Source organism: Anolis sagrei, chromosome 2 (assembly GCF_037176765.1).
Source record: "Anolis sagrei isolate rAnoSag1 chromosome 2, rAnoSag1.mat, whole genome shotgun sequence".
Lineage (NCBI taxonomy): Eukaryota > Metazoa > Chordata > Lepidosauria > Squamata > Dactyloidae > Anolis > Anolis sagrei.
In genome coordinates this window covers 195,257,809-195,274,912 of record NC_090022.1, presented here as the reverse complement: position 1 = coordinate 195,274,912, position 17,104 = coordinate 195,257,809, and the positions used below count along the sequence as shown (strand labels likewise).

Below are 17,104 nucleotides of genomic sequence, written 5' to 3'. Positions count from 1 at the left end.
TCGGAGTGTGGTGGAGGCTCCTTCTTTGCAGGCTTTTAAATGGAGGCTGGATGGCCATCTGTCGCAGGTGGCTTGAATGCAATTTTCCTGCTTCTTGGCAGGGGGTTGGACTGCATGGCGCATGAGGTCTCTTCCAACTGATTCTATCCAGAAGCCATCTCTCCTGACATTTCGCCCACATCTATGGCAGGCATCCTCGGAAATTGTGAGGTTTGTTGGAAACTAGGCAAGTGAGGTTTATATATCTCTGGAATGTCCCGGGTGGGAGAAAAAACTCTTGTCTGCTTGAGGCAAAGGTGAATGTCACAACTGGCCAGCTTGATTAGCATTGAATGGCCTTGCAGCTTCAAAGCCTGGCTGCTTCTTGCCTGGGGGGATCCTTTGTTGGGAGGTGTTAGCTGGCCCTGATTGTGTCATGTCTGCAATTCCCCTGTTTTCCGAGTGTTGTTCTTTATTTTAGTTTTGAAATACTGGACACAGCATATTATTGGAGAACACAGAAATGCTAGACCACCATGTCAGACTGAAATTCCCATCTCTGGAGTTTTGCTCTTTGGTTTTCTTTGCCAAAGAATGCTGGTGACTCACCAAACTAGAACTCCCATGATGCACAAAGGTCAGGCCAGCCCGCGAGACTAAGGGCGGGGCCGAGGCGGAAGGCACGCCCATGACAACAAGCCCCGCCTCCGGTTGCTATGCTGCAGGTCGAGGCCTGTCCTCCCAGTGTTGCTGAGAGAAGGGCGGGAAGGAGGAAGGAAGCGGGCCTTTCGGGGAGAGGCGCTGGGCTTCCCCGGGGACCATGGCGAGCAGCCTGCGGCAGGTGGCCCTGCTGGGCGCCGCGGTGGCCGTCGCCGGAGGGGTGGCCTATGCCGCCTGGAAGAGCTACGCCTCCGCCCCGCCGGCGCCCCCTTTCCTGGAGGCCAAGGAAGAGTCCCCGCTGGGGAGCGCCCCTCCGCCTCAAGAGCCGCAGGTAAACAAAGGCATCTACATCCGGGCATCTGCAAGGACCACTCAGCCCACCTTGGGTACAATGGAATCATCGTCGCTCTCTCACAGGCCCGTTTTTTAAAGAGCCCCCTCCCCCCCCCATGATATTTTGGGAGCGTTATATGGGATGATTATATGGGAACGTTAAAAGATGGGTTGCTGTGAGTTTTCAGGGCTGTATGTTCCAGAAGCATTCTCTCCTGACGTTTCGCCCACATCTATGGCAGGCATCCTCAGAGCAGAGGTCCTCAAACTTTTTAAACAGAAGGCCAGGTCACAGTCCTTCAAACTGTTGGAGAGCGAGATTATAATTCTGGAAAAAAAGCATGAATGAATTCCTATGCACACGGCACATATCTTATTTGTAGTTCAAAAACAAACACTTTAAAACAATACAATAATTAAAATGAAGAACAATTTTAACAAATATAAACTTATTAGTATTTCAATGGGAAGTGTGTGTCTGCTTTTGGCTGATGAGATAGGGTTGTTGTTGTTGTTGTGTGCCTTTAAATCATTTCAGACTTAGGTTGACCCTGATCGAGGGCCGGGTAAATGACCTTGGAAGGCTGTATCCGGCCCCCGGGGCCTTAGTTGTGAGGTCTGTTGGAAACTAGGCAAGTGGGGTTTGTATATCTGTGGAATGTCCAGGGTGGGAGAAAGAACTCTTGCCTGCTTGAGGCAAGAGTGAATGTTTCAATTGGCCACCTTGATTAGCATTTAATGGTCATGTAGCTTCAAAACCAGGGCTGATTGCTGCCTGAGGAAATCCTTTGGAGATATTAGCAGGCCCAGATTGATTCTTATTCTCAATTATTTGAGAACACAGAAATGCTGGACCGCTCTAACAACCACCATATCAGACTGCACAAGAGAAGCCACTGAAATCCTCAAGCATGTGGGACAATTTCATCAGAAAGGAGGAAACTATGAAAATGAACAAAATCTGGCTACCAGTATTTAAAAAAAAACCTTTAAATTAGGACAGTAAATGGTAATAGTATGATAGCTGGGTCCGGAAGCTCAGAGTGTTATGGAGATGCCGCATCGCTCCTTCGGGAGCTCTGTTTTGCGCAAGAGGGACTTAGCTAATGTAAGCCAGGCCGGAGACAGATAATACAGAAGGAATGTAAGAGCTCTTTAATGGTAAAACCCAAACCCTTACCCTAACCCTGAACCATACCGTAAGCCTAACCCCTTACCCTTATCCAAACCCTAACCCTTATGCTAACCCAAACCCTAAACCTTGCCCTAACCCTTACCCTAAGTGTCCCTTCCTTTCTATCCTTCCTTCGCTCTCTCCGCTCTCACTACACACACAGCCCGCCCCCCACGACTTATTCACACTCACATTTGCGGCATCTCCATATGCTCGGAGCTTCCGGACCCAGCTATCATACTATCACCCAGTAAATAAAGAGCAGTAATGTTTTAATTGCAATTATTATTTATGAATCTGTTTGATGGCATCAAATGGTTGCCTGTTGTAAGCCGCCTGCAGTCCCTCCTCGGGGGTGAAAAGGGCGGGATATAAATATAAATATATGAAATAAATATATAAAGTTGCCTAGTTTCCAACAGACCTCAACCTCTGAAGATGCCTGCCATAGATGTGGGCAAAACATCAGGAGAGAATGCTTCTGGAACATGGCCATACAGCCCAGAAAACTCACAGCAACCCAGTGATTCTTGCCATGACAGCCTTCAACAACATGTTTTATATTGTTTTCTGGAAGTTCTGTTTTGGATTGCAAATTTCACTGATTAAGGCCCCTATAAGAGGAAATGGTGTGGCTAGATCACAACCTAGTAACATTGTCCTTCATTGACAAATACTTTTGGTGGCCTTTTTATAAACCAAGCTCTTGGCAAGCTCATCTCTAATGCACATGGAGGAAAAGGGGGGGGGGGGGCTACAATTATAGGGTTGGATTTAGATTTTTCAAACTCTTGATGCTTTTTAAACATTGCAGTTATTCCAAAAGGTACAAAAACCCACCAGGCGAGCTTTCAAAGCCCTGGCCTCTTCAGGCAAAAATGGTAGAAAATCGTCATTACTAGCAAGTGCTTTCAGGTTGCTTCAGACTCATGGTGACTTTTTTTGCAGCAAGATTTATTCAGAGATGGTTTACCATTGCCTTCCTCTGTGGCTGAGGGAATGTAACTTGCCCATGGGCACCAAATTGGTTTCCATGGCCCATCAGAGATCTGAACCCGAGTCCCCTGTAGTTCTAGTTCAACACATTCAAGTCACTACAATATGCTGGCTCTCTAAGTCAGCCCTGAGTCGCCTGAGGGCTGAGAAGGGCAGTATACAAATACAGCAAATAAATAAATAAATCCATAGTTTTATAGTCACAAGTCTCATTCTTGCTGTCTCTAAGCAAAAAGGAATAAAAGAAAAGCAACACAAATTTTCTTTCCATTTTTGCTAGAGCCGATATGTTATGATTTGAGTGTTGTAATAAGACTCTAAACAAACTTCCTCTGAATACATCTTGCTAAGAAGTCAGAGGTGACTTGAAGGTAAATGACAACAAACATCCTTTGCAGTCGCAAAGCACTTCATTTTGACTTCTGCCACTTTTCATCCTGAATTATTTTGTTTTTGCCATTGCTTAACACATTTCTGAAATATATATGACATCGCTTTATACATCTTAAATGTCATCTCTGCACTTTATAAAACAACAGTTATGTTTTGTAGCCATCTTACGCTTCGCTGTGGTACTCAGGTATACTAAGCCTTGTCGCCAGACATGGACAACACTTTAAGGTCAGAGACAGATTAGACTAAACCCAATAAAGTGGAATCCTATTAATGCCGGGTGGGAAGAGATTAGAATAGCATAGGAGAGCCTGATGGTGGCTCTTCTACCTGTGCTTTATCTTGGAATCAGTTCAAGACAGACTCTTTGGCTTTGTGATGAATCATTTTCAACATTTTGCTTCTTTGCCACTTGCGTGTGTTCCTCATTCTTTTTTATGCAGCAACTAATGTTCTTACAACTGATTAAATAACTGTCCCAATGTAATGGACTTCCAAAAGATTAAACTTAGCTCAGTAACTGAGTCACTGAGAATCATCTAGTCAAAGTGTGTTGTTGTCCCTCCACTTTTGTGGATTTAGTAATTCAGACTTGATTAAAAATATTGTCTTTAGGAATCTCTAGGTCCTCCAGTGTAATCCTGAATATGTCTTCCTTCCTTCATGCTGGAAGATTTCTAGAGAGAACACCTCTGGAAAGGATTCAAAGGATTCCCCCAGGCAGCAACCAGCCAGGCTTTGAAGCTGCAAGGCCATTCAATGCTAATCAGGGTGGCCAATTGCAACATTCACACTTGCCTCAAACAGGCAAGAGTTCTTTCTTCCACCATGGATATTCCACAGATATATAAACCTCACTTGCCTAGTTTCCAACTGAGCTCACAACCTCTGAGGATGCCTGTCATAGATATGGGTGAAACGTCAGAAGAGAATGCTTCTGGAACATGGCCTTACAGCCCGGAAAACATGAGCAACCCAGTGATTCTGGCCATGAAAGCCTTCGGCAACACTTCTGGAAAGCTCTGTCCTCCAATGCGATTCAGTGGTGAAGTTCTAACAGAAGTTGACCATATTATCATGCCGAAAGATCTAGAAGTTCCTATGGAGGTGTTCTCTCAGATTAAAGCAATTTCTTCGTTTGTTTTTCACTTTTACTAGGGTCCTGTGCTCCTAACCCCAGCAAATGTGGAGAGCTGACTGTATATCTTTAAGTACAAGGCAGGTTTGGGAAGATGATGGACACATAGTTCTATCAGCCCTAGCTGATAGGGATGATGAGAGTAGCAATTCATCAACATCTATCAGGCTTCAGGCTTCCCAATTTGTCTGGTTGTCCTTTCAGTTGTTTTCTTGACATCTATATCTGCACATTGTTGTCCATTCAAACATAAATTGTTCTCCCCTTTTCAATAGCTGAACTTTTATTTTGATTTCTTAACTATGAGATCAAAATGTTACCTACTGCTGGCTTATTTTTTCAAGCAAAAGGCATAACAAGGTTTGTTATTACTGAAGGTGGTTATGGGACTTAAACGTGTTCAAAGGTGGCTAACTTTTCCAAATAAAATTTTCTTCCCTGCCCCATAGGAGGAACCTAGTTGGCTGCGAAGTCCAGCAGCCATAGAAGAGAAGAAGTGGTCACTAAGCTAGAATTGTGCCATCTTGCCCAAACTGGTATCACCCTTACAAGCTAGCATGGATAGCATATATCAATCAGTAATACAGTATGTACATAGGGCCCCTGGTGATGCAGTGGGTTAAATCGCTGAGTTGCTGAACTTGCTGACCGAAAGATCAGCTGTTCGAATCTGGGGAGCAGGGTGAGCTCCCACTGTTGGCCCCGGCTTCTGCCAACCTAGCAGTTTGAGAACATGCAAGTGTGAGTAGATCAACAGGTACCGCTCAGGCGGAAAGGTAATGGTGCTCCATGCACTCATGCTGGTCGCATGACCTAGGAGGTGTCTACGGACAATGTCAGCTCTTCAGCTTAGAAATGAAGATGTGCACCACCCCCCACAATCGGACATGACTAGACTTAATGTCAAGGGGAAACTTTTACCTTTGATAGGTATATACCCCATCAACAGTGACAACAAACTGGAGCTAATACAGTTAAGGCAGCAAATACTCAGCAGAATCTTAACAATAGCTTCAATCATGCATAACTCATGCCTGACACATAAGTGACCTTTACAGCAATCTGAATTATTCCCTTGCTTAAGAAGGAATGATATTTTTGTTTCCGTTTATGTGTAGTAGAAGAAAGGGGCTGTTTGCAGCAAAGGCACACTTCTGTCTGAATGTGGCAAGGAAGGACAGTTTGCTTCATGGGATACTACAGACAACAAAACCCTAACTAGAAATCCTGAGTTAATTCCAGTTGTAGGAGTAGAAGGAACTCTAGTAAGTTATGGAAGTGTAGTGCCTAATGACCAGATAACCAACAATTTGCACTTGGCACCACCTTCCCATCTCCATCCATTTTGGACCTAGTTATCCATTCTAGGTCTTGTCTACACCTAGTATACATTATGGCCCCTGTATCTGCAAGGGGTGCATTTCAAGACCCCTCTCAGATACCTGAAAACATGCATAATAGTGAACCCTATATTTCGACTATACTGGGGCTGGATGCATACGATAGAATAGCACTGGAATACCTTTTAGTGAGGGCGGGGGACACAGGATGAGGAAATTGTACTGTAATTAACAGAGAAAGTGAGCATAAGTGTTTTTCTTTTCAATGGGCAATACATGCCATAGAGGTAGATGATTAAAATAGGACTGGTCAGGCTGCTCATTGTACTCTGTAGCATATGTATGTGTGTGAGAGAGTGACACAGACATATGTTTGGAACTTCGGATTATAATTTAGGAGATCGGGATTCAAATCTCAGCTTGGTTTGGAAGAGATCATACTCTCTCAACTCCAGAGAAAAGTGTTAGCAAAAAAACAAAACAAAAAAAAAACACACACACACACACAAAAGCCCTCTGCATTTTGTGAATGCAATATTAGCAACCTTTCCAGGTTGAAAATCTTTTTTCCCTGGCTTTAGGAACATAAACTGCATTATATGGAACTTGGTTTGGCATAGAATTGTCATGTTAATTAAATCTATACTTGATTCAGAAAATAATTATAAATTCACCTATTACCCTCCCACCCCTTTTTGTTACTTAAGGAGCTACAAGATCCTAAATTGTAAAATATCTGTGAACTAGAAAGAACCTCATTTGATTAGGCATCTCTAATAAAAAATAAGGTTATCAACATTAGTTAAATAGAAAAATAAATTTGTCCAAACTGGTTCTCAGAGTCAGACCTGGTTACTACTTAGAAGGGAGACCACCAATTAATTCCGCAGGTGCTTTAAACTCTATTTCAGAGGAAGGAGTTGGCAAACCCACATCTGAATATTCATTTCCTAAGAAAGCCCTATGAAATGAATTGGGTATCTATAAATCTAGAGGCAACTTGAAGGCGCACACAGACACACAGAGTTTTCAATAGCATCAAGTTGACATAATGCTCTCATTCCTTTTAAAAAAGAATGATGAAAAGAAAAACAAGGATAATTATAAAGAACTGATACCATAATACATTTTCCCAGGGATAGAAAGGCTTGGGAGGGAGGGTTTGACCCCAAAACTGTTGTCCATTTTTTCTGCTTTTTCCCCCACGGCCTTTTTGCCCTAATTCCTATGAAGGGTGCAGTTTTTCTTCATCATGAATGCCTCTCTGGCTTTTTCCTTTGCCTTTGGCAGTGCTGCCTGATGAACAGTAAGTTTTATTAGTTTGAAAGGCCTTTGGCTGCATTATGTTACATAAGCATTGCTGAGTAGTTTTAAAAACAAATTCCAAGCCATACAGCAGTCAGAGAGCAGTTGGTGAATAGCATTTTGTGAAAGAAACAGCCCTGGCTAGCAGTTCTTGGTGGGTGTTTTTCAGAATCTGTTCCAGAGAAGAAAAGTCTGTTGGTATTAAAGAAGAAAGTCTGTGTTTGTCTGCTGGCTATATATAACAAAAAATCTTGAAGGACAGTAAAAACATGTGGACTTATCTGCTAGTTTTAAGATACCTTGGGTTATTTTCTTTATGAAACCATTATGTGTTAGAGAGCAGAAAGCAGAGGTCCATGCGATAGATAGATACAAATACTTAATATTATCATAACTTTTCCCAAAAGCTCAAGGTGGCACATATGGTCTTCTACTACTTCACTAATAATTGTAGCCATCATCTCAGTGCTACACACACCCACACATCCACACACGAATGAGAGTAAATTAAAAGGCTGTTCTAGGATATTCCCAAAGCTTTTCTCTATTTGTATCTTTCTGAGGCATATTTTGGTAACATGAACAAGCTATCTTTCAGAGAAGCTTGACTTCTATTATTGAGGAACCCTGATACGTTTCCAAGTTATGTGAGAGCTCCTTAGTATATCGTTTGACTGCTTCTTCTCGGTTGTAATTGCAGTCGATTGGTGTGCCCTGCTAAGATGTAACCCATATTGAGTTATTTATATCTACAGGATTGCATGTACATACAACTATAGCCCTCTCTGTTTTTAAATAACAACAACAACATCATCATTTTAAAAAAACAAACCTCGGCTATCAAACGTCTCAGAGATCTCACAAAATTTCACATCTGCTGTACATGGATGGCCTAAAGCTGTATGGGAAAACCAAAACTGAAATCCAGTCTCCGACTAACACTGCCCGAATCTTTAGCACTGATATCAACATGGAGTTTGGTTTGTACAAATGTTCGACAGTGGCACTGAAGAAGAGAAAAATCATTGAAAGTGAGGGCATAAATATGCCTAATGGCCAAGCGATAAAGTGTCTCCAGCCAGAGGCTGGGCATATCTGGGCATACTACAGCTGGACAACATCAAACATGAACTGTGGTCAGCAAAGAATACACTCAAAGGTTCAGAAAAATTCTCAAAACCAATCTCAATGGAGGCAATAAAATCAAGACCATAAACACCTGGGCCATACCTGTCATAAGATATACTGCTGGCATCATAAACTGGACGCAGACAGAACTGGACAATTTGGAGAAAAAAAACCAAGAAAACTCATGGCCATTCATAATTCACTGCATCCTTGCAGTGATGTTGACCGGCTATATCTGCCTGGAAGGTCTGGAGGCAGAGGACTTTCACAAGTAAAACAAGCAGTTGAAGAAGAAAAACGTGCCCTGGCAGAATATGTAAAGGAAAGCCAAGAACCTGCTTTGATTGAAGTCAGTAATCGGAAACTTCTCAAAGCACAGCAGACAAAGAATCAGTACAACAAAACTGCACTACAAACCAGAGCTGACAGCTGGCACAACAAAGCATTGCATGGGCAGTTCCTTGACAAAATTGAAGGAAAAGTTGATAAAGAGAAGAGCTGGTTATGGCTCACAAATGGACCTTGAAGAAGGAGACAGAAGTCCTGATTCTTGCAGCCCAGGAGCAAGCCATCAGAACCAATGCCATTATGGCCAGGATTGAAAAATCAGTGAATGACCCAAAATGCAGTCTGTGCAAGGAAGCTGATGAAACCATTGATCATATCCTCAGCTGCTGCAAGAAAATAACACAGACAGACTACAGACAGACTCCATAAGGACTTGGGGCAGTTCACAATAAAATTAAATCACAATCCATATTAAGATATGGATTATGACCTATTGGAATCATAACCTATTGGGGTTATGACCTTTTAGGATCATAGCCTATCGGATAGCAAAGTTTCATAGGTATTCCTTTAGTTTATTGGATAATGGATGATCACTGGGCATGTCAATATCCTGTTTCTATTTGATGCTCTCAGCAGACAAAGATTAAAGTAGACTTCTTTAAAATAAGATGTTTGTTTTACTCACAACTTCATGTATTTAAATATACAGGCACATTTCTTGTCAGGTTAAACTTTAAAATGTTTCAGTTTGTATCTTTAACTGTTCTTCAAAACTATATTGCTCTGTACAGATCTCTTTCATAACAGTCTACTTCCAAGGGACTCAAGCCTCAGCAGTTTTCTGACTTCCTACACTGGCTTCTGTTCTCAAAACAACTGACTCAAGTCTCAACTTTCATTCCTCAACTGTCACCCTTTTAAACTGCATTCTAAACAGTCATTAAACCAGTCACATAGACTGCAGCCCCACCCACTGCCTCAAGTACATAGTGCTAAGAAAACTGCAAACCAAAGAAGACATACAGTTCAGGAAATAAACAACACATTATAAACAAACAAAACATTAAACAGAGGAGGCTTGAGAAGGTTGCTATCTCCAACAATACATACCTAAACAAAAACCATAAGGACATGACATAATATATAACAAGTAAATATCTTATGCTCAAATGTAGCCTTACTTTCAGATTTCCTTTATTGTTATTGCAAGCATTTGTGTAAGTCTGTGATAATCAAACTGATTTAAATTGAAACTTAATTATTTTTTCAAAAAACAGAAGGAAATAAAATCAATGATAGCATAATGCAAACCCCAAAATATCAGTATACCTTCGTTAAATCAACCAAGTTATTACCGTTATTGAAGAATTTCTGATGCCCGGTTTGCAGGATTCACAAAAATGGCTATTTGAATGATTTTGACAAAATTTCAAAATACACAGTCTTAGGTAGAGATGGCCAAAGTTGAATCTGCTCATTTTTTTCTCTTTGTAACATCTTTATGCGTAAGGCGAGGGAGTTCTTCCACTGACAAATTTTTACAGAGGCAATGCCCTGACTTGTAAGGCACTACACTGTTAAGATTTTGTTTCCACTAGGCCCACAAATGGCTTCACGCAGACTTCTGTATGTGGCACAACTTCTTTCTTTCTTTGACTAACAGTTGTTCTGCTTTCTATCTCGCAGGATAAACCTCCTGGGAGGCAGATCTTGGTTCTGGGCCTGGACGGGGCTGGAAAAACCAGTGTTCTCCATTCGCTGGCAACTAACCAAGTAAAGCGCAGCACAGCTCCCACAGAAGGCATCAATGCTGTGTGTATCAACACAGAGGAAACCAAAATGGAATTCCTAGAAAGTAAGCATAGGTATCTAATGGGAAATATTTTTAAATCCTCTGTTTTAAGGTTAGCTTGAAGAGTCCTTACTGTTAGCAATTGTCAGCGTGGACCTCTCATCAGGTATATACAATTATAGCAAAATATTTAAGGTAGCACTTAGTTTAGAAGGATGCTCCTATTTACAGGAGCATCTGTGGCTGGCATCTTAAGAGGATTTTTTAAATTGTGCGATGTTAAAATAAGAATAAAAATAAAATTTGAAGTAGAATAATGGGAACAAATAAAAGCAAAGCAGTATGACATCTTGAAGATATACAGGCAGGAAAATTGTTTTCCCTACCAAAGTTTAAGAAATTTTAGAAAGCTAAAAATGATACCCTTGTACTCTGACTACAATATAATGGGAACAAATGGAGTATAAATGGGGATGGAGTAAACAAGTTTAATTTCAAAATAGTCATGGACTTGGTTGGAATACAACCAGATATAGATCTGAGCCATTCAACAAAGATTTAAGCACTTTTAAGACCCATGTTCCTGATTTCACAAGGAATTTTCAATATGCTCTCCAGTAATATTTACATTGGTGGAATTTGCAAGTTGGATTTTCAGCCCCGATGGGAAGGCACTGGCCTTGAAAGTCCAGAGGTTGGAATAGATGGCCACTGCGATCCTTTCCAACTCTGTGATTCTGAATTGTGTGGTATCTGAGCACAGTCCATGTGGAACCATTTGTGGAATATGTTTCTAAAAAATACCAAATCAATCTGAACAAATTTTACAGGAATTCACAAAAATGTGTGGGGAATATGGGTTATTTTGCAATAAAATGCAATTTCCCAAGCCAGATAGGGAAGTGATTTTATATATTTGGTAGCTTTGATCTGTACATAACATACTACTACTAGCCAACAATATGCCGCTACTTATAACTCATGTTTCCATTTTTTAATTTGTACCCTTTTAGAAACAAGTTCCACATTTGTAATTTGTGTAGCATCCCTAGAAGATACCTATAAACATTTGGTTTTGCTTTCATCAAGCCCAGTGTTTTCTACTCTCATGGATGGTAGCTCTGTAAGATCTCAAGGAAGAGTCTCTTGAGGATGCTGTGATGTATTTTGCCTACAGCCTAGAATCTATTGACAGTCTCCCATCCAGGCACTAAGCATAGCTGACCCTTCTTAGCATCCAAAATCAGACAGAATCCGGTACCATTAGCCCCAATACTCTTATACTGACCATTAAAAATAAGCCCGATATCAAAGGAATACTTGCCTTGTAGCTTCGTATAATGTGTAGTGATGTCAAACTGGGTTGACTCTCTTTTTTAGGCTTTTTCCAAGGAATCTCAGAATGATGAGGAAACTAGTTTGAAAATGGGAGCAGAGAAGAGATATTGATGAAAAATACAGTTATTTTCTTACAGTATTGCTGCCCTTTTGTCTTTCTGTGGCTTGCAGTTGGTGGGAACGAGACATTACGTGACTATTGGAAGATGTACTTGCCAAAAGGCCTGCTGCTAATCTATGTTGTGGATTCAGCTGATCATGAACGCCTACCAGTTGCTAAGAAGCTTCTTCATCAGCTTGTCCAAAGTAACTCCACCTTACCTGTTATGGTTCTGGCCAATAAGCAGGTAAATGTGAACACTGGAACTTGGAATGGAATTTGCATTGGCGCTCTGGCAGGGAAGCAGAGCATATCTCGGATCCTAAAAAGACAAGTAGTAAGTTGTAGATCGTTCTTCTTAGGTGCAGATAATAATAACTGCCAGGATTTCATTTGGTTGTCTGATAGTAAAGCAGTCTTGAGACTCAATATCAGGCCTACACAACAACGGTCCACGAAAGTCTTTGCAGACTGTAGGTGAGTTCTGACCCCTCCACAACCTTGTACCACTGTACTGACATAGTGTGTTGTGGTATTATTATTATTAGTATTATTATTATTTAATATCCCACTTCTTCTCTCCCTAAGGAGACTCCAAAAGGTAGTATCAGACTTTGAGCTTAATACACTTTAGATAATAGACTCTAAAATATAGGGAACCATCATTACCATATCTAGGGGCCCTCCTGCTTCTTTTGATATATGAGACCCTGGACTTCTGACTCAAAGCCCTGCCCCCATGACACTTTTCGTTGAACGCAAGTAGGATCCCCTTACAGGCTTTGCACTGTACACAGAATGGGTAAGATGAAGTGTGTGAATGGCATTTGGGAGGAAATCCCTCCGAGAGATCTAGTGACTCAGGCCCCACCTATACTGCCAGATAAAATCCAGATTATCTATTTTGAAGCAATTATATGGCAGTGCAGACTCATATAATCCAGTTCAAATGAGATAATGTGGAATGTTTAATTTGATGATCTGGATTATATGGCAGTGTAGCTTTCCTCTATTCTGCAGCTGTACCATGTAACCTAGTATGATTTTGGGAGGGAAGGCAGGTATGGAAAGATATGAGGCATGACATAACACCTTTATTTGTTTGTTTTTTTCTGGGCAGGATCTTGGAAGCGCATACTGTATCACAGACATTCATGAGGCTTTGGCATTGTCCGAACTTGGAGACGAGAGAAAGATGTTCCTCATTGGTACTCATGTGGCAAAAGACGGCTTAGAGATCTCTTCTAGTTTGAAAGACACACGGGAACTGATTTCACAACTAGTATCAGAAGCTCTGTAATAGGAAATGGAATGGGCCACCGCAACAGGGCACACCAGTATTCTTGTATTGCCAGCCATAAATTGTTACTTTAAATTAAGATCTGGCAGTTATCCTCAGGTATGGTGTTCCAAGGAAGACGATTTTTAAGAAACGGGGAGACAATTTTAAATGTATTTATGTTTATTTGAAAAGTAGCGCTGTCTTTGAAATATGGAACAAAAGTGGGATTACTGAATTTCCTAAATGAAGGAAGCACACTTTGCTTCTGTAGGTAACTGCTGTTAATTTTAGCTGAAGCTATGTACATGTTCATTGGGAAGCTGGAGGAAAAGTATATTTACACTGAAAGGAACCTTTGAAGGATGTAGCATAAAGAAGCAAGGACTAACTGCATACATTGAGAGAGCCGGTGTTCCTCATTAACTCCACGGCTGTTTCCTCTTAGATTTATTTTCTTCATTGGAAAGTTGTTTCCTTATTGCAACACTCCTTTGGTGTAAGTGCACGTATTCTTATTTATTAATGTTCACTAAGCAATACTGAGCAGGACATTAGATTCAGAGAGAGCTGGTAGACCTAATCCTTGGGGAATGAGGACATATATAGATTATTGCATCCACCTTTTTAGAGAGCTTTGAATATTCCAGGCATTCAGGTAAGATCCCAGTTTATTTGCCCATTTCTGTTTCTGCAGTGAAGGAATCAATGTGCAGATGACCCTATCCACTTCCTAACCTTGTTAATGCCTCTTCTTTCTTTCTGGAAAGAAAAACAAACAAAATCTCATGGGCATGCTCATTTCCGAGGCTTTTGGTATTCATAAGCTAGTAATACTAGAAAATGATGCTCTTCCTGTAGTTTGGTTTCCTGTGACATACAGGACAACCTCCATATGTGTGGAACTGATACCCATAGTTTTGTTTTTCCACATCCAACAAAATATGTCCTGTAGGCATTTTCTAGGTCCTCCAGGGTAACTCTGTGCTATTATTAGGCCCAAAGTTCTCTATTATAATAGTGTTTGCTGTTATCCACAGTTTTGCATGTCCACACAGTCCAGGAACATGTTACCTATGGAGATGGGAGTCATATTGTAATTATGGTCTGTGGGGAGATATTAGTGAGTCCCACAATACATTTTCATTTTCACAAGCATCTTGTAGGAATGGCACTACTAGTTTTAAGTCTGCTGTGACAACAGACTTAATAATTATTGCTAATAAGTATTGCTAATAAGAAAATCCAATTCATTGGGTGCTCTGCTATAGCAGAGTCAACCTGGACACAGCATTTTATTTGAGAACACAGAAATGCTGGACCACTCTGACAAACACCATGTCAGACTACACAAAGAAGCCATTGAAATCCACAAGCATGTGGACAATTTCAATAGAAAGGAGAAAACCATGTAAATGAGAAAAATATGGTTACCAGTATTAAAAAACTCTAAAATCAGGACAGTAAATAAAGAGCAACACTCAAAAACAGGGAATTCCAGACAAGAATCAATCAGGGCTAGCTTCACCTCCCAACAAAGGATCCCCCAGGCAGCAATCAGCCAGGCTTTGAAGCTGCAAGACCATTAAATGCTGATCAAGGTGGTCAATTGCAACATTCACACTTGCCTCAAACAGACAAGAGTTCTTTCTCCCTTCCTGGATATTTCAAAGATATATAAATCTCACTTGCCTAGTTTTCAACAGACCTCACAACCTCTAAAGATGTCTGCCATCGATGTGGGCAAAATGTCAGGAGAAAAAGCCTCTGGAACATGGCCATATAGCCTGGAAAACTCACAGCAACCCAGGGATTCCGGCCATTAAAGCCTTTGGCAACGTGCTGCAGAAAGTGACCATTTTTGCAGTTTAATTAACCTTTTTCATGTTTTTATGATACAACCAATTAAGAAATTACATTTATAACTCGGGAACAAAAATCATGTTAAATAGTGTTTTCATTCCAAATTACATGGGGCAGGGAGAATAATCCATTTCTTCTTTTTGACCAGTCCAAACTCCATGAAGTCGACACATGAACAATTCTAGGTGGAAGCAGAGAAGAAATCTACCTTTCATCCTTTACCTCCCCCCCCCCCCCCCAAAGTAGCTGCCTGTCTTTCAGGGTTTCACCCTATTAAAAACAGTATTTTAAACATTTTTCATTAATATGGTTGTGATTCCTTGCATCTCAAACTCTGGATGCTTAGGAGTAGCAAATGTTTTTCTGAAACCCGCTCTTTTCTCTCCGAGGCTTCTCCTGCATTGTCCGAAGTTGTGGGGAATTCTGAAAAGGCTGAATGCTTTGAAGTTGTCTTTTTGCTACCAGAACAAATAGAAATGCAAGGTTTAGGGAGGCCAGTGCAAACACAAAGCACATCCTTTTGTTTTATTTTCCTGTATCAGGAGCAACTTGAGAAACTGCAAGTCGCTTCTGGTGTGAGAGAATTGGCCATCTGCAAGGATGTTGCCCAGGGGATGCCTGAATGTTTCACCATCCTGTGGGAGAATTCTCTCATGTTCCCGCATGAGAAGCTGGAGCTGACAGACGGGGTTCACTCTGCTCCCCACTTTCGAACTGCCGACCTTTCAGTCAGCAGTCCTGCCAGCACAACGGTTTAACCCATTGCACCAACAGGGGGCTCCTATACTTTTGGTGTTTGAATAATCATGTTTGAACACATCGAACTGCTGCTATATTGAGTTTTCTTTGAAGTTCTGAAACAATCTATAAAATACCTCAAGTACATAATCTGCATCGGTAAAGAAGAGCTCATGGCAGACTTCCCCTTTCCTCCCACTTCCTTTCTGACTTTGTGAAGTGGTATTAAGAAAGCAGAGCAAAGGATACAAAGATTGACAAGGTAAAGGCGAGGTGGCAGCACTTCTTGCATTGCAGAAAAATTGTCTATACTTTTCAGTGTTCTTTTTGTAACAGTAGAAACAGTACAAATGTTTTCTAGAGAGGTTTTTTCCACTTGTATGCTAAAGCAGTTCCTTTCTATAAAATCAGAATATTTTCATCCTACTTTGCTGTCTTGATTTTAATTTTCCTGAATGTGATGTGGTCCCAATAGTTTATTAGACAACAGAAATGCATCCTCAAGAGCTGGCGTAGAAGTGGCAATCATACAGCCCAGATGTTATTGGACTGCAAATCCCATCCCACCAGCATATCTAGTGCTGAAGAATACTGGATCTAACAATATTTGGAGAAACTATTATATTACTCACATAGCTTCAAATGAAAAGGGTGGTTGAAGAAAATGTTACTCATTATGCAGAGGGTTCTAGGACCAAGTCACGTTGGGGTGCATCTACACTGTTGAATGAATACAGTTTGGAACCACTTCCAGTGCTATGGCTCAATGCTGAGGAATCATGGAAGTTGTAGTTTAGTGAGACATAAGCACTCTTTGGCAAAGAAGGCCATGCTCCTAGTCCTTGCAGTTGAAATTCCATGGATTGAACAGTCTTTAATGGACATCTTGCTGAGAACATCTTGCTGGACATCTCTTTGAATTCAGGTGTCCCTTTCCAGATACCTGGCAATAAAACCTGTTTTTATAATTCCTTGAGAGTAGTTTGGTGTGATGATTTTAACAAGACTTCATCCAAGTGTTTTATTCCCAATACATTCATTGATGCCTATTCCCAAAAAGGACTACTGCTTGTTAACTGCAGTTGCCATCTATTCGGAAATTATTCCACATGATTTTAGCTACAATCGATCATCTGTATCCATGGATTCTGCATCTATTGATTCCACCATCCATAGCTTTGAACTATTTCCCAAAAGTTCAAAAAAGTTAACTTTTTATACAATTTTTTTAAAAAAATTATAATAGTAAAAAAACCT

At 40.9% G+C, this 17,104-nt stretch overlaps 1 protein-coding gene across 1 annotated transcript; it reads left to right on the top strand.

Annotated features, from left to right (window-relative positions):
* The first annotated feature begins 685 nt into the window (after window positions 1–685).
* Window positions 686–16,815, top strand: ARL9 (ADP ribosylation factor like GTPase 9). Its single transcript, XM_060762699.2, has 4 exons — window positions 686–970; window positions 10,424–10,592; window positions 12,039–12,214; window positions 13,088–16,815. Exons 1-4 carry the CDS (start codon window positions 800–802, stop codon window positions 13,265–13,267), a joined length of 696 nt encoding a protein of 231 aa, XP_060618682.1. The 5' UTR covers window positions 686–799; the 3' UTR covers window positions 13,268–16,815.
* Window positions 16,816–17,104: the final 289 nt, after the last annotated feature.